This window comes from Accipiter gentilis, chromosome 10 (assembly GCF_929443795.1).
Source record: "Accipiter gentilis chromosome 10, bAccGen1.1, whole genome shotgun sequence".
NCBI classification, from domain to species: domain Eukaryota; kingdom Metazoa; phylum Chordata; class Aves; order Accipitriformes; family Accipitridae; genus Astur; species Astur gentilis.
This window is the reverse complement of record NC_064889.1, coordinates 2,794,343-2,821,968: the sequence shown is the minus strand read 5'-3', so window position 1 is coordinate 2,821,968 and position 27,626 is coordinate 2,794,343. Positions and strand designations below refer to the sequence as shown.

Genomic DNA, 27,626 nt, shown 5'->3' with positions numbered 1-27,626 from the left:
AAGAGGAGATCCCCTGAGAAGGGACTTTGGTTTTGTAGCCTGTTAACAGTGCTAATTAAGACTTCAGTTACTCCAGTCACTCCAGTCACTCAACTCCAGGTCCCCAGCTGAAAAAAACCAGCATGCAACTTTAGAGTTTCTCATGCAAAAGTATCCCCAAAGCCCCTACAGCTGAGAAAACTCCATTAATAACTGAAAAAGGAAGAAGCAGCAGCTTCAATTTGCAAAAGCCAGAGCACAGGTTAGCACTGACACCCAAAATGGGATGAAGCTCTCCTCAAACATGGGCTGGTGCCTACTCTGAGAACAAACAAAAAATCCAGGAGCTAGGTGGGCAAAAGCTCAGGAGCGCTGCTGACCCAGTTTTATTCCCCTCCAAAATCACAGTAGAGATGGAAGCGGTTAAGCTGGCTACAGAAAGGGTTACTGGTCCGGCTGGAATGCAAGTTTTACCTCGCATTGAAACTCCTGGGTCTCAGAGGGGCACTATACCCTGTGGGCTCTTCCCACCTACACTCATTTAAACAGATAAAGCTGCAAATAAAACTGATCCCAGAGTTAGGTACCATCCTACCAGGATCAATGACACTGAGGAAAAGTGATATCATAGGAACATATCAAAAGATGCCTCATTCATTTCGGGTGTGTTAGCCAACTAAAAAGATATAAAAGCAGAGAAACATTTAAAGTATTCAGGTTCCAAGAGCAAATTATAAATAAGCAGCAGGCATTTCTGGATTAAACCCCTTCCAGCAGTGATGCAAAGTCTACATTGTCTTTAGGCATGTGGGGGATAAGACCAAGTCTTGGTAACAGCTCCCAAGGCCCCAGGCACTGCTGTTTAACTGGTTCACGGTTTGGTAGTGCCCAGCCCAGAGAGGTGTGCTTTAACATGGGAATCTGGAACCCAGGAGCCACCTGCCAAGTTACCGGTTCCTGCTGGGAATTGTGTGGTTCAGTTTCCAGGCACGCACATCAGCCAGGACAGCATCTGAGGGGCTCTAGCAGCTGGGAACCCAGCTTGCTCAGCAGTGGCCAAACATCCCTCTGCTCGCTAAAGCAAAGTGCACAGGAGGAATCTCTCAGCAGGAGACCCTGGCAGAAAGCTACCCTTGGTGACAACACATGCTAACACACAGGCAGAAATTCCTCACCTTAACCCGCAGCCCTTATGCTGCTACCATTCAGTATCTGATCAGACTGACAGATCTGAATAAAACTGTTCTGGCTCTTCTCATTGCTATCAGCTGTTGCAACAGAAATCAGCGTACACAAAGTCCCATTGATTTTCTGAAGCATGTGATAGCAAACATGCACAGTTTCCACTTTCCCAACTTCAATTATTTTGCTGCTGGTGGTGGGGGTTTAATCCTGCTTTCTAGAAATGTCTTTGCAAGCTAAGAGATCAAAACAGCTGAAACCAAATTAGCTAGGAGGTCAGTTCCTGCAATTTTCCAGAGCTCTTTAAACCCACCTCGATAACACCCTTGGTCCCAGTCTTGCATCAGTACACCGTAACCAGTACACAAAGAGCACCATGCAGGACATGATTAAGACATGACTGAACTAGTTAATTAGAGACCTGCACAGGCTTGACAGATGCATACTTTCTTCCCAGAAACATGAAGGTAGGTTTGGGATACTATGTTTTCAGGCAATTCAGGCTATATTAGGTTTTAATTTCTTCTGGATAGCTGTTACCATCCCTAGAAAAGCATCCAGTTTCAGAGGACTTAAGTGAACAAGCAGCTTGGTCTGAGATACCAACTTAATGGTGGTCTTAAAGGGTAAGTTACAAAACGTCTCAAAAGAAGGTCTGGTAAGTCTTCGGCAGCATGGCTGGGACTGGACTACTACAACAGAATGGGCCACAGGCCCACCAAAGCTTAACAGCTACTTCCACTCCCCAGAGTCCCTTAGTCACTACGGCTCACCCTACTTTGGGTTCCCCTCCCACCCCACCCCCCCAAGCTAGGCATAACAAATTCAGTGACTTTGGCAAAATGCCTCAAAAATGTAAGCCATAATCCTGTGACTCATCCACATTTACAGCTTTGTATTTTTCCACTGTGCAGAAGCAAATCCCCTGGGACTGTAAAAACCATTGGCATTCGTGTCACTTGAACCATAGTGGTTCTGCTCTCCTCCCCAGCTGGGCAGGTTGCTCTCCCTCTTCTTTAAGGACAGCTTTTCTACACCCACTTTTTGCACAAAGGGACCCAACAGATAAATAAGAGCTGACTGCTCTCTTACGGCAACTCATCCTAGGTCAAAGCTGTCAGCTTGGAACTACAGTCACTCCTTGTTTTTTGGTCCTCACTATGCAGGTCCCACCTCAGCCCTGGCCATTCCCACATGTGCCTTCTGTGCGGGAACAGCAGCATATGAAAAGCCACTGCTTTTGGTCAAGATTTTTCCATTATGCGATTGAAACTTCTAGCTACTGCTCAGCAGAGTAGATGAAAGGCAGAGTTGGGAGCCTCTCCCTGCAGACTGTCATCTTCCCTGAGGGCTGGTCCCAACAGGGGCACAAAACCACGCTGCCAGCATCTGCATGAGGGCTTCACCGCTGATGATTTCAGGGGCTGGCACAGGACACCACTGCTGCTGTTCTCAGATGCCCAGGAACCAGATGATCACAATGTATGGCAGAAGGCCAACAGCTAACAGCTTCCCAGGGACATAACTCTGGAGAAAACTGTAGCTTGGCAAGTACTCATGCCACTACCTGTCACACGGGATGGCAATATAGGTAGTCAGGCAGCTTTGAGATAGAGGATTATTCAAAAACCAACCTGTACTTATCCTGTACTTTCTGCTTTATGTCTTGCAGCGAATCTTGGGATATATCTCGCTCAAGGTACCCAGAAAGCACCTCTGTAGCATTCTCTAAGTCTGCTTGGTTATTCTGCAAAGACAAAAAAAAAAAAAAAGTATTTGGTGGGGGTGGAAGAGATTTTTTTTTTTCTTCAATCCAAGTAAAATCAGTAGTGAAATAAAAAGCAGGATTAGATATGCACCATGTAACACTCTAGTAACCTGCTCTGAGCATCAAGATTGAAAAAGCTGAAATTTCTTCATTTGATCAGAAGAAAATCTGCATATCTACCAGCAAGTCTTATGTCTTCCTCGATCCGCAATATCCTGCAAGCCTAAAAAAAAAAAAATCCTTTCCTTACTAGTGGTAGCAGTGCATAAAAGGCAATTCATCTCCCATTCTGTTCCTTGTCTATTTTTTTTTTTACCAGTATTGGCAAAGCCTCTACTGACTCCTGGTACATGCACAGCAGCATCAGAGCACAGCTTTCACTACTGCTCAGTAGTTCTGTGTGCCCTTTGCTGAGCATGCAGCACAGAAGCATCCTGCTTAGGTTCTGCACGAAGACCAGCAAAGGACTGTTCTAAATTATAAATAATGGTTTCGCTTGTGAGGCAGGTTGCACGTCGATGTTTAGACCTTCAACTGCAATTTTAATTGTAGTGCCCTTGGAAAAAAGCCAACATCAGGGAAAGTCAAAATGCCAGATTTAAGCTTTAATACCTTCTTTGCCTATTCAGGACAGAACCTTGCTCCCTTTCTTGTTTCAGAGGGCAGCATCATGTAACTCTACTTCCTCCTGCAGCAGACAATGCTACACAATGCCCAGCAGGGCCTCTAACTTTTGCACAACAGAATATTAAGACAGACTCACTTTGGGGACAAGAGCTTCTCCAAGCATTAAACCTCTATTTCACTTAGCTTTGTAATCTGAGCTCCTGACAACCACGTTTTCTCCTACCTCAAAGATAATGGACTGATTATTCTTTTTGAGGTAGAAGGCAAAGACGTAAGTGTACATGAGTGTGGCACGACACTGGCAGAGGACGTCGACTGCTTTCTTCAGGAACTGCACCTCGATCCACGACATGTTGTGCTGCTGCATCTCCTCCATTTTCTGCTTCACCTGAGCATAGAGCTTGTGCTCAAAGCGCAGGCTCTGCATGTGGTTCATATAACGGTTGCAGTAGAACAGGTACCTCTGCAGGGCTGCTCTGGATCGCTGTGTTAATTCCCATTAGGGAAAAAGAAAACAAATAGTTAAAACAAAGTAATGTCTGCAAGAGAAGTAAACCCTTCACAAGGTTCTTCCTGACCCTGAGAACGAGCTTCCTTTCCAAAGGTGTTTCCTCTCCTCTCATGTCAGCCAGACTTAAATGGCGCCGCTTTGTGTGGCACTGTTAACCCTGACATTGTGTGGAAACGAGAGGCCAGACCCGCGGCAGCTCACTGTCATGCAGGGGATTTCCTAGCACAGCTGCAACATCCTCACTCCCAAGCTTCAAAGTTTTTAGAACCCTATTGCTAAAGCCTGATCGGTCTCCGATTTCAGCCTCTCAATTCAAGCTACAAGACGTAAATGCTTCCAGTATCATGACAAACGGTGAGAAACAGATTTATTTTTTTTTTTTTGGGGGGGGGGGGGGGGGGGGGGGTGTGCGGTTGGCTAATAAGGAATTCTAATTAAGCAATTACTGTGCTTGTGTTAAGGGGGCAACCTTAGGTAGCCTAGGCCACACTGATTATAGAGCAGAAGAAAGATACCATGTGCTAAGTAGTACAAGAGAACCAAGATGACTAAATATACAGCCATTAATCTTATTTTCTTTTTACTGACAGATCAGTTGTAAAAAAATAACAACATGGGCATGGTTAAAGTTGTATGCTGTGGATGTACAAAGGTAGCACATATCAGCCAAAGTCACCCCTATCTGCAGGAGGAGGGGCTGCAGGAAATACTTCAGTTCTTGGCTATAACAGTACTTCTACAGAGATGCAGGAAATGGATTTCTGCAAGCTGCAGCACACAGCATGCGATCCCTCCCCATTAAAGAGATTTTGGCTCTATTCGTATTTACAAAACAGTTTAATGCTGTTGCAACTTTACCCGCAATTTCTTTTATGTCAAGCCTCTAAGTATAGTTATTGGAACAACAGTAGTCTATTTTATTTACATTCGAAGGTCTGCTGTGTTTAAATACCTCAGAATCCACATTAAGAACTTTGTAGTAAAGAGCATTTTACAAAGCACATGAGGATTGTTGTCTCAGACCAACAGCATTACGATGACTTCTTGTGAAGAGCTGCTAGAAAACAGGCAAGGCAGCGTGACAGACAACTGAGTTAAGATGTTCTTTAAATTGGGTTAAAGTGGCTTTGAACATTTTTGGGGTTTTTTGTTTTGTTTCCTAGCATGAAGCAAGAGTCCAAAGCTGCGGGTGAACTTGTCCCAAATCCAGGAAATTCTTCAGAGCAGATTTATAGGTTTACAGAAAGCAAGCCACAGGGTTGGTGATCTCCCTTATCACCAAAGGTTATCGACTCACCTCCTGTGCATCCCTTGCTGCCTTTGCATCATCCTCATTGTAGCGATTACAGTTGTACCTGTAACAGGGACACCGATTCCACATATTTGAGTCCAAATTGATGCTGTTTGCATCACGGCTTCCTTGCCTTCCAGCAAGGCACACTCCTGAACTCACCAGGCAGATCCGTGGGGCTCCCAGGGGCCCAGACACACCCAGCAGAACTCCGCTTTGCAGTTCTGGTTCCGACAGACCATATGGTTGCAGCCCCCATCCTTCTCGATGGTGACGTGGCATTTTGGGCATTCCTATGCACCGGACAGAGAGCACTGTTAGCAGGGAAAGCACAGAACCCACAACAGTCTTGTGAAGTTAGAAGGGTTCCCCTTGCAGTAAGAGATAGCATGTCAAGTGAAATGCACGATTTACTTCTTCCCTTTGATCATCGAGATGCTCTTCCAAGTCAGGCCTTAAAATATTTCCAAAATCAGAACAGTTAGATAGCAAAAAAACCCTAAGGAATAACATATTTTACCTATGCTGCTATCACAGTGGTACACCGGATGGGTAATTTCATGACTTTCTCCAAAATCACAGGAGTAGTGACGGTCTGTAACAGCCCAGGGGAAAGCAGCTGGCTTTCCTCACCATTAAGTGTTTGGTCCACTTCAGCACTCAAACTGAAAAAAGCTTAACGGTGAGCTGATATCATGCTGCTATCAATCCAAGACACCTGCAGTTGTAAAATGCCATCCAAAAAGTATCTGAAAAAGTGCAGCAAGTATCTAGCATACTTCAAAGAAGCTTCTGTCAGCTAAAAAGACGCTTCTCCTCCTGGGGCATTTCCACATTTCCCATCAGGTCCCTTTTCCCCCCCTCCCTTCGTGTGACACCTCACTGAAGTCTCTTCTACAAAAGCCCACATGGGGCTTCCCTTTCAGGTGTGAGGCCTTTGACAAATACAAGAACATCAAAAAGTAGCACTGCACAGGAATATCTTTGGGGAATAGGTTGGTTTTTTTAATAACACTGATATTCTCTTACATCAGCAGCAAATGGCCACTTCCTAAAATGATATTCAACTCATGTAGAGCATAAAAGATTATTTCTGTAGTATCCCAATAAGCACACAAAGCCAAGGTTGCAAGAATATACTAAGCTGCCTCTATGAGCAAAGAAAACCAGTCCAACACTCTTCTGCCACTTGTTCCTGTCCTCATGGCACTTCTCTTATGCCAGGACACAATGCAGCTGCACAAGAGCTGGGCCAAGGAACACATCAGGTTAAAATCAAGCAGCAAGTACAAAGCAAAAAGCCCCCAAAATAAAACAAAAGCATTTTATTCTGGATCAGTTCCTCAGTCCAGCTCATCATACAACCACACCAGCATTTATGAAGTTTTTGCAGAAGCCAGTTTTATCTACAAGGCAATAACAAACATACCCAAACAAATAATGCACACTCATGTACAATCAGCTGCAGTATTTGGATCAGAAGCATATAAAATCCCCTCCCCAGTTAGGAGCATATCTTTGCTGTTTGCTAACCAGAGCAACCATTTCCTATTCTGGCATTCAGACAAACTCTCAACAGAGAAAGAAACCAACATGTTCAGTCTATAGCTGCTACTTTTATGTAGGACAATCCAACACATTCTTGTACATCCACTCCAAGTGTTCCAACTACTACTACATTTTCATATGAATTTGCCCATTTGTATTTTAAGAGACAGGAGAATTTGCACCCCAAGAAATACTCAGAAGATAGCTCAGAAGGTGCAAAAGACCAATGTAGTCTCCAGATGTCAGACATGGCACTTCCCACTGCAGGGAGGGAAGTATGCAGTAAGGCAAAGCAGGTTACTAGGGAAAAGACACAAGGGGGAAGACACGAGGGACTGCAACTTCTTTTTGGCCAACGTAATTAAAGTGCTTTCAGCTAGTTTTGCTTCCTGATGATTGCAACTTTGTAGACCTGAGCACTAATGAAAAATAAGGCTCATTACAGCAGCTTGCCCTAACTTTGAGGTTAACCTTGCTTCGAGCTGGGGGCCAAACAAGATGACATTCCCTTCCAACCTAAATCAAGTCATGATTCTGGTCTCCACGGCAATGGCAGAGCAGTCCACTTTGAGTACTGCCATCATTTCTTCCTCGTCAAAGTCCTGCTTTGGACCTACTGCCTGATCCTGAAGGGGAAGGGTTAAGGACTGGGCAGAAACAAGCAAAACCTCACACAACCAGCAAGGTTTTCCTGAGCCATTCCTTTGAAAGGAGATGCTATTACAGCACCTGTTTGGAGAGCGCTGCTCTCCTGTTCAGCCAAGAAGGGCAGCATTCCCATACCATCAACAGGTCATAACCACGGCTTGGCCTGAATAAGAGGACAAAGCTCAGTTTCTAACCAGATGACCAAGCTTATTGTGTAAGTAAAAAGATTCCTCAGATTTGAAGAACTACTCCAGTAGTTTGAGGAATGTTTCTTTCTGCAGTCACACCTCTCCTCCCCATCCTCATGCTCTATCAGTACACCGCATGCTAGCTGGCTGCTTATTTGTTTTGGTTCAGGTTTTTTGGGGCTGGTTGTTACTCCAGTAGGTTCAAGCAGCAAGCAAGCACATAAGGGGATTTTTCCAGACCTGCTTTCATCCCCATCACCTGTGTTTGTCCTACAGACAGAGTAACCGTACTACAGAGTAAATGAAGCACAGTAGCTCCCTTGCTGGCCCTCTCAGGGAGACAACCTCAAGATGTCCTCTTGAGCTGTCCATAGGATGGATACTCAGCCACGTAAGCTTGTTCCCAATGAGTCAGTCAGTGCACTTCTGTGAACTTCAGAGTCAAAAACAGTCTCTCCTTTGAGCACAACACCCAGTGCAGTATCTATTTTCCTTTTCCAGGCAGCCCTCCTCACTCTTCCAATCCTGCACCAACACCTCAGGACCCAAATTTAGGTTTATCCTATCAAAATCCTTCACAACTGTGAGGATCCCTGCTCAATTTGCTCAACAGCCATGGTGCACTTTGCTAGTATGTACGAACAGTGGCACTGCACCCCTGCCACATCATGACACAGCTCCCCTGTCACTCAAATGCTGACCCCGGCGCACACAACGATGAATGGTTTTTCAAGAGAAGATGGTGGTCGCAGAGCTGTGCAGTTTCTTCCAAACACATCTCATCTGATGAGATGCTGACATCTGCATGCCGCAGTGGAAGAGACAGCTAATCCAACAAACAGCTGCAGCGATCACCCCTGCTTAGAAAAATCCCATAACTGGAAGAGGGAAACAGTTCCCATATGACCCACCAAGCTGAAGAGGTGCAGTGGGGCACGTCCACACCACCAGGATGTGGGGCCATCCTCACCCACAGCTAGGCTCAATTAGGAGCACTAAAATTCTGCTCTCTTGTCTTTTGAGGATGAGACCAAGCTCCTCACTGCCTCTATACTGCACGGTGGTTAGGGCTTCTAGCCCTGTGATGCAAACTAGAACAAAAAGACCCTAATTATAGCCCTTTTATTACAGAGAATGCCATCCTTTTCAAGCCTTTATATGCCTGTCAAGCAAAGCACAAGGAAGACAGATTACACAGTAAACTATACAGATCCGTGAAGTTGTGTAAAAGTGTATAAGTTGAATATTATTAAAAATTAAGGAAAAGCCGTGAGAAAAACATACTAAAGAAGTGCTGAACACCAGCGGAAAGAAAAAAGCAGTAACTACAAGCCACCAATGCAGCAAGTGCGAGAGATTTATAGATTAAGGAGGATAGGAAGGAAGATCTTATTGAGAATTACAGCTACGCAACAACATAATAGCCAGCAAATCAAATCACTAAACCAGTAGATTCTGCACATTATCCGTCATGCCGTGATGCAGAGGTGACCTCATTAACATTGTTCCACTCTAAACAAGTCTGCGTTGTCCTTACGTGCTGCACTTTGAAACAAAAGCCCAGGTAAATCTGGCAAAAGGAGAACAGTAACTATTTTGTTGTAAAGGGCTGCATGTACATAAAACACCATAAACCTCAGATGCTGTTTTATGAACAGGAGGCTAAACAGAAATTTATTTTGTATTTCAGGGCAGGTGAAACAGATTAGTCCTCTCCGGAACTCCCGGAGGCAACTGGTGTACATCAGCCTCCCAGCCACGTTCACAGCAACGCCTTACACCTATAACCCATCCTATTTAAAAAAAAAAAAAAAAAGAAAAAAAGAAAAAAAGACGACCTTCAAACACCACAGGGATTTCTTAATGCATTTCAATTAAAAAAATGCTGAACTTAATTACCGTTAGCACAAAACAGTACACCATGACAACACCTAGAGTCATTGAGCAAAGCAGGGTATTTTAAACATTTGCTCATCTGAAGGAAAAGATGGCACTTTGACACCTTAGGAAAGATGCTGTTCACATCTCTGGCACAAAACTGCACTGGTGAGAAATGAAAGACCAAAGTTCAACGCTGGTGCCCAGGGAGTATCTAGCGAGCCGCCAGAATTTCCATGCGTTAGAACAAATGTAGGACTTCCAGAATGTACAGAGGGAGCACATGTTCAGAGTGACCTGAAAAGGAACAGAACTGGGTTTGTGCCATTTTATCTCACTTAGAGGAGAAAAATGGCCAATAGCTTTTTTTGGAGGAAGAAAAATCTGCCTGTTTTATACATCAGGCATTCAAGCCCTGTCTAGCCCAGAAGATAATGAGATGGTGACATGCCAGGAGCCAAAAGCTGTAAGGCAGGGTCATTTTTAGTATCAGATGAACAACTTTCATTAACACTAATTTAACTTCAACACATGCAAAAAAAACCCACCAAACAGTGCCTTGGGTGAAGACCAGCACCGTTAGCATCTTTGTTCTTCTTCCTTTAGTACTTTAAGATGAAGAAAGATTAACATCACTGAAACTCAGGTTTGAAACAGGTTTCCCCTCCTTCTTTTAGGCTCCTTTCAGACAGCCTTGATACACCTTAAGAGGTCAACATAAATGCACAAACCCAAGTTTTCTGTATTTCTTACTCCTTTGAATGTCCACTTAAAAAAAGTAATGGATCTATGTGGTTTCTTTATTCCCAAAGCCACACAAACCAAATACCTAAAACCTGCCTAGTTTAATTCAAGAAAGGAGTTAAGAACCAAGTTTGTACAACAAACTGAAAAAGAAAGAAATGTGCAAAACCTTGACTATTCAACCCTTCTCCGCAAGACGACTGAGAATTAAAGGCTTGATAAAGAACTTGTATTGGCTTCTCTCAAATTTAAAATGATTTAAACTGAACTCATATGTGAAAGTAGCTTATTTTAACTAAAAGGCCATCTACTCCAGCACACTCTGCTGCAAGGGCTGTACCTTTTGTATAAGTAGAGAGATTTTAGTGCAGGTCTCCTAAGTGCAAATAAATGAATGCAAAATAAAAAGTTATATAGGAAACCATAGAATTCACTACTCAAATCTCCTCTTTTTCATTCAGACCATTCTACATAATTCATCAAAAAATGCATCATATAACTCCAGTTTGTGAGCACAAACCAATTCAGCTGGGTTTTACTTTTCTATTCTCTCATACAACAATTGCCTAATTTTCCTTTCCTATTCTGTGTCCCAGGGCAAGCTGGAACAAATACATCTCACATTCTCCTGTTGCAAAGGATTACCCAGATTTCAAGCCCACATTCCAGGAGGACTGGTATTTTTCTCTTATACCTTCATCTTGGTAAGACAGGAAGTTTTCTTCCCCGAATGGAGACCACGTGGGACAGGACTGCAGCTCAGCAACACACTTGGAGGACTTGAGAAAGCACTTTTCAAAAGCCAGAAACAGCAACGGAGACCATAGTAACAACTGAACTACTTGGAGAGTTTTTCCCCCACTGAAAATGGGGATTTTTGCATCTGATGGTACCTGATCAGATTCCTGTCTAGGTTCTTCAAAATGAAGACATTCAACACAGAATTTGGGCTCTGACTTGCAGTCACTGAAGCAAACAGCTGTGAAGGCACAAGATATCCCTCCACAAACACAACTGCCCTATTTTCCTGCTAGAAATAGTACAGAGACAGAGTAAGGATGGATGTATACACACTCCAACTGTGTGATTCCTATCCCAATGTATCGCTACAACCTCATGCTACAGCAGGAAAGGATTTTACCTGGTTCCTCTCCGAACAGCAGCAGGACTGTGCCACTGTTAAGACAGGCACTTGGGTTTCTCCATGCCTTTGGCCAAGGGCCAGCAGGCAGTTCAGGCAAGAAGAGGTGGTGGCTGGCAGCCCCGTGGCGCTGGGCTGATCCAGTTCTCCGGAGGCTGCAAAGCTCCGATTGCACATGTTCCAGCAGCCAGCACTGCTCGTGCTTCATCATTATAGCAGTGTGAAATTACCACCTTCCACATCTTGCTGCCCGCAAGAAGGCAGAGATCATTATGAGGGGTGGGTTACATTTCCTGCCAACCTTCCCCTCAGTTGAGTCTAGCGTCAGTTTGGAGAGAGAAGAATTGCAATATTGTCCTTCAGTTAATTCAATTGATACAGATACCATAAGACTCCAGGACAGTTGGCTTTTTCAAATGTCTGGTGTAATTATCCTGATGTTATTTTTCTTCCTGTTGCTGCTGTACAGCCTGGGCTCCAAAGTATTTCCTTGCTGTAGGAGCATCTTGTACAGTGTTAGAGGAAGTAGCTTAGACTGTGATGTTCAAGGACAACAGCTCTTCTGCTGCTGACACCAGACTACAGGAACTAACAGATAAGCTGGGCTGATGCTAGCATGGCTTGGCCATACTCGTTTCCCCTCCTCACCATCCTCTGTGTGGGTGTTTCCCACAAAAAAAAAATCTTCTTACACCAGCCATTCAATACTATTTCTGACAGTCTGAGCTATGCTTTAAATACCAGCCCAACCACTAGCATGGCTCCTACCTGACAAAGTCTAGATGCTGGTTAAAAAAAAAAAAAAAAAAGAAAAAGGAAAAAAAGGAGGACCAACTTTATAATCTTTGTCTATGCTTAAGTCTTTGGGCAAGCAAGCTGCAAAAACAGTCATCTTCCTGTCTGAAAAACAGACAAGTAACTTCCTATTTCCAGTAGCCAGCATTAGTGGCACTTAATTCATGTTTGATCTACATAATAAATACTCGTGTATCATTTCGGCCTTTTTAATGGGCACAGAATACAGTAAGGGAAAGTTTAACATTTGATCGTAACAAAAGCCAGCAAGGAGAGCTCAGATCCTGGCCTTTAGCAGCACATGCCAAGGTAGGGGCAGGTAGAAGATGGGGAGCCCTAAGGCCATGACCAAGATCACACACCTGAGGGGCAGCAGCAGCTCCTCATCTGGGTCCCAAGGGCTATGTCACAGGCAAAATAGAGCTGTGGCCATTCTGACATCCCAAATATTTGATACCCAAAGCTAAAAGCTGCTTTGCATGTACTTACACTCTGCCCTTTCCAAGCTATTTGGCTACTCTTCCTCAGGTTTAATATAAGCAATACCTGAAGACCAAGAAAAGTTTGAACAAATCTGGTTCAGTTCTTGAGCCACAATATATCTTTGAACACACCCACCTCAGAAAAAAGCCAAGTTCACTTTATTGAGCAACATTCAGCCTCCAAGCAGGGACCACACAAGTCTCAGCCCACAAAACAGAAAGAAGCAGCCGAGACTGCACAATTTCAGCCTGTTTTGAACTGTAAATTTGAGCATGATGGGTGTTTCTGCTTTCACCATAATGCAACATTCCAGTTCAATGAAAAACACACAGCCAGCCCCAGAAAGAAGCAGCCACTGCTGCAAACAATACCATTAACCAGTTACACAACAGAGCTAAGAAAACAAAGCAGCCATTTCCTCACACCCTCCCCACCTTCTTCCACCCTCCTGGCTCAGCAGTTGAGACCCAGATCTGCTCCTAATCCCCCTGATGGCATCTGCTGCTTTTGTTTTCTTGCCATCATGCCAACTTTTGTTTTAATTCATCTCAAACAGAATTAATACTGAAGTTTCCAGCAAAGTTGGGCTAGCTAGAACGAAGACATTTACATTCTAAAATCTTAACAGCTGTTCTGCCAGTCTCTATCTGGAATCCTGCCCAGCGGAAATGAACAACTCCTCAAGAGGCCAACCCAGGGGATTTACAGGCAGATGTAAATTATCACAGCCAAACCAAGCCACAGGTGGTATTAACGTGTTTCACACACTTGGGAGTGAGGCACAGACTTGCTTAGGAAAGCCATCAGTGCCAGACAGGAGCCCGAAGACTTAAAACTTGAGCTTCCTTTTGGTCTCCAATTAACTCTTTCTTACAAGAGCAAACTCCACTTAACCTGAAGAACCTCACCTGATTTGAGGCAGTAACACCTATTTGCTCTTCAAACAAGAGTACTTCAGTGCACTGTGGATTTTAAGGCTTGCTCTTAACTAATGACATGCCAACAGAAAAAATAATCCTAGTACAGAGCAATTAGGCTGTCCTCCTTTTCATTTGATAAATCTATGAGACGAACCCTCACCTTTGTGTTTGCTGCAATCCAATTAGAAGTTTCACTGTCATCATCACACTTCTTAATCCATTTCTTTAACCACTGTTAGAAAATGAAGAAGAGAGTTACATTTAAATAGAAGAACTGTAAATCTTCCCATGACAACTGCTTATATTAAGGTAAGGTACACACAACCACATGGGAATATGGGGGGGAATGTTGGTGCTGGAAAGCAGTGTGAACAACAACTAATTTAGTTACAGACACTTCCTCCAGCACCATCCTGATCCAGCGAGCATGATCACTCAGCACAAGCACTTCAGCAATGAGTTTGCAGTTCTTAAGTTCAATCAACACAGACTTCACACGGGACTCTAAAATAATAAGGATGTTGTAACAGTGATCTGCCAAAACTGCGGTCAGGCCCTCTGTGACGCCTAGCTTTACATCAAGCCAAGTTCTTCCTTAGGCTTGCAATGCTCACCTTATGTTGTTTTTTTTTAAAAAACAAACAAACAAAAAAAACCCCAAAAACCAAAACCAAACAAAACAAAAAAACAACAAAAAAAGACAAAAAACAAACAAACAAAAACAACAAAAAACAAACCTTACTGAGAACATGGCTTTATCAAATGAATGCAAGTAAGAAAAGCAGAAGACTGCTTGCACCCCATCAGATAATAAGCTATTTGGACAATATCTAATTAGATAATTAGATGTGCTAGCCTGGAAAGGCCAGCTAAAACATGCTAAACCTTTGGTGAATTTTCCCTCCCATCTCCCCAAGGAAGCTTTTCTTGCATTTGTTACTAGGAACACAGACTTCTCTGTCCCCAAGGCATGAAACATGGCTGTCCGTGAGCTCTGCACAGACCACAGGATGCCAGGCTGGATTGCAGCTTTCAGTAGCTCCACAAAATGGTCTAGAGTTCACTCAACAGCAGCAGGTCCCAGGACCAAATTAATTCCTTCAGTACCACAAATCACAAGCCTGCCAAAGCACCAAACACCTATAGAAACACCTAGTACAGGATGCTTGTTGTCAAGTGAAGCATCACTCCTGAAGCACATTCATTCCTCTTCAGAGGGTCACAGCTGTAACAGCTTCCTCCCTTCAGACATTTGCCCACCTGGCTGAGGCACTGTTCCTTCACAAGGTCCAACTTCGAGGCATCCTAAAGGTATCCAGTATGATTTCACCAATTCTTCTCACAGTATGACCTAAACAGGTGAACTACTATGCTACTTGATGCAAACAGCCACAAAGCTTGTGCTTCATTTCTACATCTTGAAAAAGTTCAGTCAATTATGTGCAAAGTCATGCATTTAGAAAAGATCTTTGACATGCTCACCTTGCATTTAACAGGATCATGCCAGTTTTCACCACAGTTAAAGCTGTAAGTGAAAGAAAGGGGAAAATAAGCAAATAAGGGAGAGGATTGTTTAACTACGTGAACACTGTGGAAGTTTTCTTCTGGGTTGTTCTGCTGAAAGACCAAAGCCAGTCCTAAGGAAACATTACAGATGTCAAAAGATCTCCCAATCAAATCACTCAATGCAGTATATATCTCTATGAGCAGTATATTATCTCCACACATTTTGATTCTCTACAGTGCCTGCAGTCAAGAACCTCACCTAATCTCAATACCACTCATCTCTCAGCACAACCTGGATCTGTCTCTATGTCAAAGGAGGCCCAAGACACAGAGAGCAACAACTACATAGTGATGGGCTTTTCAACCAGCTGTACCTAATGCTGGCTTACCATTTGAAGCCCACCTCATGCTTCTCCCACCATCTAAACCACATTCATAAATACTTACAGAATACATACCAATACACTTTCAAGGTAGTAAGTAAAAAGCAATATCAACGTCTTTTACTTGATTTTTCTTACCAAAACTGACGTCCACATTTGCAGCGAACGGGTTTAGCATCAGGATATTGGACTTTAACAACGTGGTGGCAATCTGGGGCAGGACACCATTTTAACAGTCGATTACACTATGAAATGAAAAAAAAAATAGAAAAAGGATGCTGCACAAGGACGCTACATGCCCTTCATCCCTTTTTCATCCTTTCAACCATGACCTTCGGTCACACTCCTTCCTCTGCAATAAGAGAGCTGTCTCCTCAATCTAAGCACTTACTCTCTTTCTACTGAAAGAAAGCAGGAATATGATAGTCAACTCTTCAGGGTCAAATAGCCTCTTATGAAAGATGAGGAGCATAAAGGCTTCTGCTGACCTCATAGCTCACTCAGAGAATATACTTGAATATGAAGCTATGATGCCTTCCACTGAAAAAAACATGTCAAGTTGTTTGCTACTCCCATCTCTGTTCCACCGCTGCAACAGCCTTTCTGAAACTGCTCACAAACCATGCACACTAGGTTTTTACAAGCACCGCTTTCTCATACCCCTTGAACATCATCTCATCACCTGTTCCTGCTGTACTGGAGCCAGATATGGGTCTGCATTGCTAGACTTTTGTCAGTCTTTCAGTCTGCAGCATGTGCTTAGCTCCAGTGTTGCATTAAAAACAAACAAACAGAAAAACCCAACTAACCCACCCCACCCCAAATCCATTGCATACATCACTTCAAACAAGGAGCAAAAGCTTGATCCTAGTAACAACTTACACATTGGGCTTTACAGTGAATCTGAATGCATGCAACTGGGAAAATGGGACAGTGGAAAAATATTCCAAAGCACCCCTCTCCAAGTTTATTTTGATTTTGAGGTTGCAAAGCTATTAGTATTTTGCTAAAAGCAATTTTGCAGCTTTACTTCAAATGGCAAATGTTTAAGGCACGTTCTTGTCTACAACATCTCTTGGTTTTCAATCTGAAGTATCTCAGGTAACATTCAAGAACTATAAACATTAAGTGCTCCTCAGAATGTACAGACTGAACAACTCTTGCATTCTCTATTTACAGCTGCTTGCTATATCTCTATGTCTTTTGTTGTGCCTTTTTTTAAAAAAAAATATTTTCCTACAGCTATACCTGTAACTAAAAAGGCTTTAAAATAACCCCTGCAAAGCCTCTAACTTGTAGCCACACTTGATGAGAGACTATACAAAAAAAAAAAACCTGCTCTACAGCTACAAACCTCACTTCTCTGGTTTGGTACATAAGTGAGACAAAAGCAACGTAGAAGCCATTAAAATTTACAAATAAAAACTCACCTCTACAAAACTATTGGTTATTAAATGCTGGTACTTTAATTTAACCTTGGAATCTGTGATCAGACGCCTGTGGAAAAGGAAGAAACACAGAATAATTATTGTAGTAGAAAGCTCATTTTTTCCATACATAGCCAGTAAGTTAAGACAGACAAATGGTTTCAATTCCTCCTACACTTGCAGGTACTTTTTTGTATTTACCTGTCCTCTATTTATTTGTTAGATCATTTATTATATTATTATGAAAACCACAAATACTGTATTTAACTTATAATATTAGCTTCAGAATCATAGAGAAAGCTCATGCAGTTCAAAAGAACTGAACCTCTTGGTGTGGGGACTTTTACTTAAAAAGACTTTCCTGAAGAGCCCAAGAAACAGAACAAACAATTTCATTAGTTCATTTACATTAAACATGTGGCAAATCCCTTTAAAAAGCTCCAGAACACCTGTTGTGCAGTTAATAACTTTGGTAGACCTAATGCTATCTGGGTTTCAGTGGAATGCTACAGCTTCAGTTTAAAAGTTAACATTGTTTTAATCTATTTACCACAAAACCAAAGCTGATTTAAATTCAACATCATAGAGGGTGTACACAACATCAACTAAGTCAGCTCGGAAGTGGGAGAGCCGAATAAAACTAGACAGATTGGAATCCTTTAAATCATGGTTACCACTTTTCTCCTGCACTCACCAACCCAGCTGGCATTTGTAGGCTGTCCAGCCTAGGTACATTCAAAATAATTAAATTATGTATTGGTGAGCACTTTTATATAAGTCTTCCAGTTATGACTGAAGTGTCTTCTGCATAAATATAAAGATGGACTAATACCCACTTTGCAGTATTTCTGTTTAAAATCATACTGTGGAATACAGCTTTATACAGGCCATATCACATATAAAAATTGAAATTAATAGAGTATTCATTTCAGGGTGCAGCCAAAATCAAGCGTACTCCTGCATGTTATCATGCCAACATTCATTAAAGAACAGCGCATGTGACGATGTGATGTTGCATAAATCCTAGCCCTTAGCAGTCTGGGGAGCTCCTCACCAAACAACATGCTGGTTATTACATAAACATAGTACGGGGCAGCCAACTTCCCAGTGCAAAAATAAAACAAATCAGCTGACAAAGCATCTCATCAGGCCCATGTCCATGGCAAGCCTGTAATTTTGGAGTCAAACTTACTGAAGAATGAAAAAACAATTTGAACTTATAACATGAATTATAAATTTCACTTCTACTCCATACCTAGGCTTCTAGACATAATCAATGTCACTTCAAAAAATTTATTGTATTACGTATCAGGAACTGGAATTTAAATAAAGAATAATGCCATAACTAACCAGAGCACACAGAATACGCAATCTGCTCGTTTTTGCTTACCAAACTGCCTATGATCACTCCATGTTAGCAACCTCACCTGCTCCAGGTTCAACAGCACTTCCACAGCATGGCTCAGGTCAAGACCTTCAAGAACTTTGCTCTGAACATTATTGTCTTTTGACAATAAATGAAACTAGACAAATCAAGAGATGAAACCCATTCCCAGTTCCCACACACCATACCTTGGGGTACGTTGAGCCAAGCTGTAAAAGAAGGAACCTCACCAAAGAAGCCAGGTTGGAAACGCAAACTGCTTGCAAAAAAACCCTTAACCCTTGATCTCTTCTGGCAGCTCAGTTCAGAACTACACAATCTCAAAAACTCACACAAAAATGGCAGCAATCCTTTGTCAGACCAGAAATTTACATTTTTATTCCATTTTGATAATACAAACTCCTCAAAGGCACCAATCAGTGGAATTAGCAAAAAAAAAATGCACATCATTTGAGAGGTCAAACACCCTCCCACAGGAATTACTTCAAGACCTTACTACCTCGTGACATGATGCAGCAGCAGCAGTGGTATTTGCAACTATGCAAAGGAAGATTAAAAATGAGGCAGCACTCCATATGACTTCCATATCAGAACCCAAAATCCATCCATTCCCACCGAGTGCATTGATTTTCAGAGGCTACTACCCGACTGCTGCCACCCACGAGCAGCAGCCATTAGACACGCTAGTAACAAAGGCAGTCTGCCTTGCTTATTAATGAAATCAACAACTTTGCATGTAGGTTAAAGCAATTACCAGCAGCATTAGCAAGGGTGAACAGGGGATAGAAACAGATTACCTTCAGCCAGTTTGAAGGTCTTGAAAGAACTGAAAGGGACCCTCCCTTCAACCTTTCTACTTAAGCTCAACAGTAACATGGAAAATGGACAATAAGCTAGCTAAATACTCACAAATCCAGGAAGGTCATCTGAATGGCCAAGTTTGGACTCGTATGGAGATAATTCAACTCTGAGATGTACTGCCTTGCGGAGGGCAAGTACTGAGAAGGGAGCAAATTAATAACTTGGCCTATCTACTTTGATTTTCTGATGGATAAAGAAGCTTATGTCTCTGTACATTGCATACTAATCTTAGGGTCCTGTAGCTTGGAAACCTGGAACTGAAGACTTTGTAAAAATGAAAAGACCTAAAAAGAGAATAATTAAGGACATGGGAGGGGGTGCAGATTCCAGTTGGGATTGCTTACATTTTTATTCATGCCATTTCGTAAGATTGCCACACATAAGATTGCCACAGTTGTCCATCTTTGCTTTTAAAGGAAAGAATTAAGCTTTTGCCAAAAAAAGCACCTCCTTCCCCCAGACATTCCAAGTGTTCCCTGTAAGATTAAGGAAAGGTGGATTTTTACCTCCACAAAACATTTGTAGTTTTACTTAAGACAAAAGGGAACTTGTTTGCTTTACCAACTAAATACTATTTTACTATCATAGGCCCCAGATCTCTCTGCCGTTTCTAGGCAAGAAGGAATCCCACAGCACATGGTGTGAGTTGAAGACTGAGCAGATTCACCCAAGTGTCATGGTTTTCTGTGCTATAAAAGCCATGAAGCGAAACATAAGGATAGTCAGACCTACTACTAATATCAAGCAATAGCAACAGAAGCCATAACAACAAAAGCCAGCGCTGCTGCTCTCTTCTTCCATCCTTTCCTTGCTACTGCTACCACCACAGCCTCCAACAAATTCAGCTAGTCTACTTTACAGGCACTATTTGAACAGCTTATTCAAACTGCTCAATCAAGAAAACACTCAAGAAATTTCCTGCTGAGAGTGTACGACACCAGAAGTTGGGTTCAGACTCCAGTAAACAAAAATCTCAATCAAGTCACTCAAGATACTATGCCAACTACAGTTCAGTTTCCACCCACCGAACTCTACAAACCACTCCTCAACAGGGCATGAAAACATTTCAGCTACTTCCACTTCTATCCAGCCTACACTTCATGACTAACATAGAGCCACTAATGCAGAGGGATATGGGAAATCACTAGTCTGAAAGCAATTGATATAAAAACCAGCAAATTAATATCAATGAGTGAGTCAGACTCCAGGAAGGAAGGAATAAGGTAACAGAATAAGCTTCTATTTAGACGCTTTTTAGCATGAAGAATTAAAATTAACTTAATCAAGGTTCAGAATTATGAAGGATATTACTCATGCAATAACATCACCCGATATAAAAGAGAAGGAAGCTCTTGGAATTCACTGCTTCACCATGTACAAGCAGTCATCCTACAGCTGGACAACTTAATAAGCAAAGTGACACAGACTAACATACCATCTTAATCAAATCTTATGTTTGAGGGTCAAATGCTTTCTATCAGAGGGCATAAAAACACACCCTACATCAGACTGTACACAGGACTTCTTTCCTCTGACTCACATATTAACTATAGCTATAGGGACTTGGTGAACCAGTGGGTTGACCTAGGTAGGTAGTCCCAAATTCCTACATAAATCAAAGGAAACAAATTGCACAGAGCAGTTAAACAGGGTTTGGAAAGACTGCCTGGTGTTTATTCTGATGTCATGCTGACCAATTTGGTCAAGGAGTCTTTCCTCCAAGTACTGTGGCACGGGTTTTTCAGAGCTAAACAGGAAGTCAAGAGACATACTGGTATTAACATAGACAGTTCAAGACCAACCTCTCTGCTGCCTTAAAGCCTCTATACAGTTGGGTTTTTTTATAAGCCAGTATATTTGGATAGCACATGAGTAACAAAATGGAAAAAGAGAGGAAAGCCAAGAGGTAGCAACTCATCATACTTACATAACTGTATTGTCATCGACTAAGATATCACAGCCATGAGCAGGGCATGAAATGGTCTGGAAAAAACCAAAAAGTTCATAAAAGGAACAGTATTTATCCTATTTTTTGCATCACAAAGAATTCCAAGGCAACAGACTTCATTAAAATCCATAGCAAAAATAGTAACTGGCTCTGTAATCACATCCCAGATGTGCCACTGTACACAGCATGATTCCTCCCACTCAGAGCGAAGATGCCTGCACTAACTCCATGTAGTTCCCTCCAGCTTCACCCATGGCAAAGACTGCAGTCCTCAAAGCTTCAGGGCTTGGGTTTTCTTTGTTGTTCTTTTGGGTTTTTTAAACTTTAGCGGGGAAGAATTCTTGCCTTTCTTTCCCCACCCTCTCCAACACACAGAATTTCCAGAAATAAGTCACAAGGTAGGTGAGTTGACATTTTACCTGTCCCATGCCTTCCTCCATTATTTTGGTAGTTAAATATTCACTCCAGCATTGCATACAGAACTTGTGTCCACACTCTAGGCCAGTAAAGTACTGCAATGACAAAGAACACAAGACATTGGATCATTTTATCACATGGATTCACTCAATCATTTCGCCCCTCTTGGTGCTGTACAGCTTATCCATCTCTCATCCCCCACACCAAACCTGAGACGCTACTATTTATTTTGCATCATCACCACTACAGAACATTGCCAATGCAGCTTTAGTCATGCCTTCAAAGACAGGTTTTAATCCCCATGCCTAGCAGCAAGGAAAGGTGTGGCTGATGTTTCCATCCTGCCTGCCTATTTAAATTGATCCTTGTTTTAGGAGTGTATAGAGAGCATAGCATGGCTCTCCCCTGTTTTACTCATGCAAACGAATAAAATAAATGCGACACCACCAAACAGGTCACAGTTATAAGATGCTATGGAGTCTTCTTTCCTCCTATTTTCCTACTTGGCTTGCTTCCACATGTGGGTGCTGCCCAGAAGTCCCAGAATATGCACACCAGCTATGCACAGGCACTAATTTAGCTCCCTCTTGTATAGCAAACATTAAGCGATCAGCGAGGAGTCTGCATTACTGGGTGAGCACTAACAACAGAAATAGAAAGAATTGTGTGCATTTATGCTTTTAATGCGTATGCATAAAGTTTGCCAACTTGCTTGGTAAACTTCCCCTAAAACCCAGATGCTCATCAGATGAAGACACTAAGGATCCTAATTGGCAGGTGTAAATTACTAAATAAAATTCAATAATAATTAGCTGTTGCAGACAGCAACAAGGACGACTTCATCTGTGTATGCATCATCTACACAGAGTATGTCAAGATACCATCTGGGACTGAATGGTTACAAGGGGTGGAAAAGCAAACACTGCTGGGGAAAGGCTGAAATTAAGTTACTTTTCTCAGGACATCTTAAAGTTACTTTCTACCCAGAGCCTGGGCAAGGACAATCTATGTTTAAAACAGTTCACTCATACCACTGTGGAGGTTACTATTTGATGGCTTGTCTTTTCAAGCCATCTTATTCTCAGCCAATAAGATAAAACAAGAGCTCCACCCTGAGATACCATCAACTTGTATGAAACTCCACAAACGAAAGAAACCTGGTATCCTCTGCCGAACAGCCTAAAACAGCAACAGAATGCTGGTAATTAAGAAAAGGAGAGAGTCCATTTTAAGAAAACAACGTTCTTCCAAAACCCCTCAAGATTACAGCCACCACATCACCCATTTTGTTCATCCGACACTGGCGTACTAGCTAGGTTACGTTCATCTTTTGACGCTACAGCACTCGGATTGCACAGGGAAGGTGCTTGTTAGCACGTTCTTCCCACGGCCTTACCATTTTGTGATTCACACTCGTCTGGCACTCCTGCCATCAATGGAGGCACAGGTTTGAACCTGAGACTTGGAAACACGCTGCGATGCTGCAGCCAGTAGGCTTGACTCTGCCTGCAGTTCCCACAACCTGCCAGAGAGCACTTACCAGGAGCAGCAAAGCAGTTAAATCTGACCTGACCAGTCAGCGAGAAGTGAGCTGAGCATTTGAATCTGTTCCAGGTAAAAATAGAGATAGCCACCCAAACCTTTGTTTTCTTTAGAACAAAAAAACAAGACACACAAAAAAAAAAATCAGAGTGGTGCATCCTGTCAGCAGCTCAGCTCAAGGAGAGAGGAGGTTGACAGCTATGGGGTGCACAGGTACACCAACTCCAAGACTGAAAAAAAAAAAACCTTCCAATTTTTGAACCATTACTAAGCCACCTAACAAGGTATCTGATGCTCCACAGATACTGCTGTGGCCAAGTGATGTCCCTTGGAGGTGCAAGGTTATGGTAGAAAAGCCCCAACGTCTGGTAACCTTTGGGATGCCAACAGCACACAACCAGCCTGAAGACAGCAATGACTTCTCCCAGAATTATGGCTTCTCCACATGTGATGGGAAGCAAGCACAGACAAGGGAATCATCCCCTGAACCTAAATATTCCACAGGAAGCACACTCAAGGAAGCACTCCACAACATAGGTAAGTACACATCTTCATTTAAGACTCATTTCGGATATTTCAGGCAGTAAAAAGATTTGCTAAATGCCCACATAAAAGGCAGCCACCAGGCTTCCTCCCAGGCCGCAGGGAATTCAGAGTATCTTTCAACTCATTTCTTTACTTTGAGGGAGTTCCCAATTATTTTTGGCTAAGCTGACAGTAGATGTCAAGGGAGCAAGCAAAGAGGCTTGCTCCCTTGCTAAAGACCATTAAGTGCAACGAGTAACAGTGACTTCTGAAACAGTACTTTATCACAGGGGACAGCTCTACTTTCACCCTACCTATACTCACCACCTACTTTTCTTGCGAAACCAAGTGCTAGCAGCCACACGCTGCCACATGATACCTGTCCCTGCTCTTCTGGTAGCATCAAACTGATCAAAGAAGGGATCAGCTGCTCCAATATGTGTTTACCATGACAGCCTTACTCAGGCTTTCTTTACTTCAGTAATGATAGCACCGACAGACTAAGTTGTCTGTGCGTCCTTAGAACAAACACACAGTTTGCACAACAGCATGACATTCCCCAAACGCCCCCACCCCAGCAGCCTTGCCCTCCAAGGGAACCTGAAGGGTGAGATGCAAGAGAGGGGGTAGGCAAAGCCACAACCCTCTCAATTCCTGTCTTCACCAATAAGGGTTTCGCCTGAAATAACTATTGTGACTTGACACTGGTTCATGGGGACACAGAGGGACTAAAATATCTCCCTTAAGTTTTTACACCATCAGGGTGCAGGCTGCCATGAGAGCATCAAATGCCTTGTTTTGCAGGTGCTTCCCAAAACCTCAAATCGCAGTTCTTTGGCGATGACTAAAGAGCTATAAAGACTTCATATTTCCTTCACACATGCTTTAAAAGGCAGACAAATACCACCTGCAATGACCACACGAGAGGGTGAATATTCAAGACTCTTACATTCCTGTAATAGCTGTACATCGTAAAATTTCCTAACGGGTATAACTCCAAACTCTCAGCTTTCCATAGGCTGGAAGGGGCTCTCAGAAAAAAAACAAAAATATACAACTTTTTCTGTGGGGGGAAAAACAAAGTAAAAGCTGACCATTGCAAGAGGCTTTAAAAGCTGAGATTTTAGGTTAGGTATTGAACATAACTTAGCCTAGAATTTATAATTCACATTGACCAAAACAGCTTCAAAACATATTTCAAACCAGATGGCTTACTTTACACACAGAAACACTACAGCATTTTACAGAAGAAATAATAAATACTAGTTTTCCTATATGCTGCTACTTTTATGCATGGCAAAGAAACAGAGGTTCCCCACTGTTGTCTCTTGACTTGATCAAACAGCAACAATATAGACACACCTCTGCTCACTTGCAACATCTCACTGCTTCAGCTAAGACTGGGCCACTACTATTTTTAACATGCTATTCAAACTACAACGCCAAGAAGCATTAGTGTGCTTTGTTCAGTTCTTTCCAGTAGCCAGAAAGGTGCTTCCCAGACAGCGCAGGTACCCCCAGCCAGCCGGAGGAAAAGATCTGTCGGTTGTGTATCCTGGGCATATCGTTCCCACCCAGCACAGCAACTACCTTAAAAAGGGGATAACAATATATTAAGAAACAAAATCTATATTTGAAGTTTCCAAGAGGACCTTTTCTGGAGATGGACATTAAGATGCTAAAGATGTCTCCTCCCGTTTTTCCCCCTCAGTCTTTCTCCTATTTTCATTTAAAATATTGCATAGCCTAAAATCAAAATTATATCCTTACTACCTAACATGGAAAGTCTGCAGTGATTAAACAACAGGATTTTAGCATAAGGTAGACAGCCAAACAAATTTCTCAAGCTTGTCTTCCTTTTTCAAAGCACCTCTTCATGCAAACCAAGCAAAAATTCTCCTTTGCAGCTATTCTCTAAAAAGGAAGTCAGCGCACACAAGGCTTAAAAGGAGATGCATGAAGCCTTGTGGTTACTGACTCAAGAGCAATAGTAATTTTAACACTGAGAATCTCAGAAGCCTGAAACTGGGCTTTGCTCTGCTCTGCCTGCTCCAGAGCAAGGAAAAGGACTGCAGTCAGGCTACAGCAGCAAGGGTACTTTATTCAAGGCTACCCATAAACCCCAAAGCTCATAATGGTTTCCATTCTTGCTGAAAAGCAAGCTCATAAAACACACCCAGAGCAAGAGTGGAAGCCTTACTTAAGGGCTGCTTTGCTCTTTAAAGGTCAGGCAGATGTTATGGTGTTTTGAAGGGTCAGGACAGCTCCATCACAAACAGTAGGTTCCAATAAAGGAAGAAATTCTCACATATGTCAGCACCCTGCCTTTTGGCAAAGCCACGGATGGACTCTCGTATTTGAGCTTTTCCACTAATCTCATTTTCTTCCAGGATCTCCCATCATTAGGCCCTGCCCCTGGAAAGTCACAGCAAGTTGCTCGCCTGTACAAAACTCAGCAGAAGCCTGGACCTCTGATTAGGTTATGGGAAAGTTTAGTTTGTCAACAGCTACAAAAAAAGAAGCACCATCACCTATCTTACCACAAACCAAAAGACTAATTTAGAGCCCCAGCAAGCACTTCTACCCTAATCTTCTCTGATTAAGGTATTGCACAAACATGATAAAGATCCAAAGATATCCACATTGGTTGTGTTCTCTGAACAGCACAACTTTTACGTCTACTCCTACTCAGTTTTATTCTAGTCTTTCTAGCTTGACTGTTTTGTATCCTTACTTACTACTACTTTTATAAGCTCTCTCCTGTCTTCTCATTCTATTTAAGTAAATCCCTTTGTCCATCATGCTTTCCATATATTTTTGCTTTCATGTATCATTTATCTGCATGCGTCAATTGGTATCTGACCTTTGTAACAATCACTTGATCTACTGTTTGCTTTTTTCTGAAGAACTTCACTACACTGCTGCCCAGACCCCAACAGCCTCAAAGGTTTTTGTAGAAAGGATAGTAATTTAATTTGAAATACAATCCAATTTCCAAGTAAACTAATACCATTTGAGGTTTGTCAAGCCACACAGTAAGAATTAAAGAGAACGCATAAAGCACTACATAATTCTGTGGTCCCCTACCACATTACTTGGATCAGCTGCGGCACACAAGACATAAGGTTTACTGCATTAAGAAACAAACTTGAATACTGTTTTTTAATGCATATACTACAGATTGGAAATCTCAGTTTCATTTCAAAGGCTTTTTTAAAGTACTGTTGGAGAAGTCCTTACAGACTTCTGCACCCAAAATATTATGTTTCAGACAGCAAAGTCTGTGAAGTTACTGGTCAGATACCACCTTGGCTGCCAGGTACTCACCGAGTTTGGGTAGTTCAGATAGCAGATCTGACAAGGCATATCCTGGGCTGATGACCTTGTGTTCATCTGGCGCGTTCGAGACTTTTTACTTGGATTAATTACATGACACTCTGCAAAGAGCTTCTCCAAGTTGCCATCGAAGTACCTGCATAACATACACAAGAGAATGAAAATTTAACTACCTTCCCTGCAAGTCATTTTTCAAATTCTACTTGGGAGTTAAATGTACAAAGCTGGGTTTAGTATTTCAAAAAACTCACAAGCTCACTACTGTTAAACTCTTCACTAACATAACACAACACAGCCCTGACCACAGAGGTGGATATTAGACAACTATAATTTCAGAGATTCTGGCTTGAATTGCACACTCCTGAAAATTCAGGTACCTTCAATTCTTCAGCTGCATTTCAAGTAATTCACGATTCTCCACAGCAATTGCTTTGCATTAAAACTCCCAAGACAGGAAACTAGAGCAAGAACATCCTACTTTGCAGTCCAGGCACCAGGATACCTTCCTAAAGCACAGCTTAGATGTCCCCAAGTTCAATTCTCTTTTCAGCTTAAGCCTTCCATTTTTTCCTAATATTCTAATCACTAAAACAT

General features: G+C 42.3%; 1 protein-coding gene across 3 annotated transcripts in view; it reads right to left on the bottom strand.

Annotated features, from left to right (window-relative positions):
- The window catches only part of ARIH1 (ariadne RBR E3 ubiquitin protein ligase 1), a 62,294-nt gene that overhangs the window by 882 nt on the left and 33,786 nt on the right, over positions 1–27,626 (bottom strand). The window contains exons 3-13 of one of the 3 annotated variants that reach the window (XM_049812372.1): positions 27,024–27,168; positions 21,632–21,724; positions 21,192–21,247; positions 17,023–17,089; positions 15,731–15,837; positions 15,186–15,228; positions 13,864–13,935; positions 5,521–5,651; positions 5,366–5,422; positions 3,780–4,053; positions 2,796–2,908 (exon numbers count right to left, since the gene is read on the bottom strand). In XM_049812372.1, the coding sequence (XP_049668329.1) occupies positions 2,796–2,908; positions 3,780–4,053; positions 5,366–5,422; positions 5,521–5,651; positions 13,864–13,935; positions 15,186–15,228; positions 15,731–15,837; positions 17,023–17,089; positions 21,192–21,247; positions 21,632–21,724; positions 27,024–27,168 (1,158 nt within the window). Of the gene's footprint in view, positions 1–2,795; positions 2,909–3,779; positions 4,054–5,364; positions 5,423–5,520; positions 5,652–13,863; positions 13,936–15,185; positions 15,229–15,730; positions 15,838–17,022; positions 17,090–21,191; positions 21,248–21,631; positions 21,725–27,023; positions 27,169–27,626 lie in introns of all 3 variants that reach the window. The other 2 variants (XM_049812373.1, XM_049812374.1) reach the window with 2 other exon arrangements.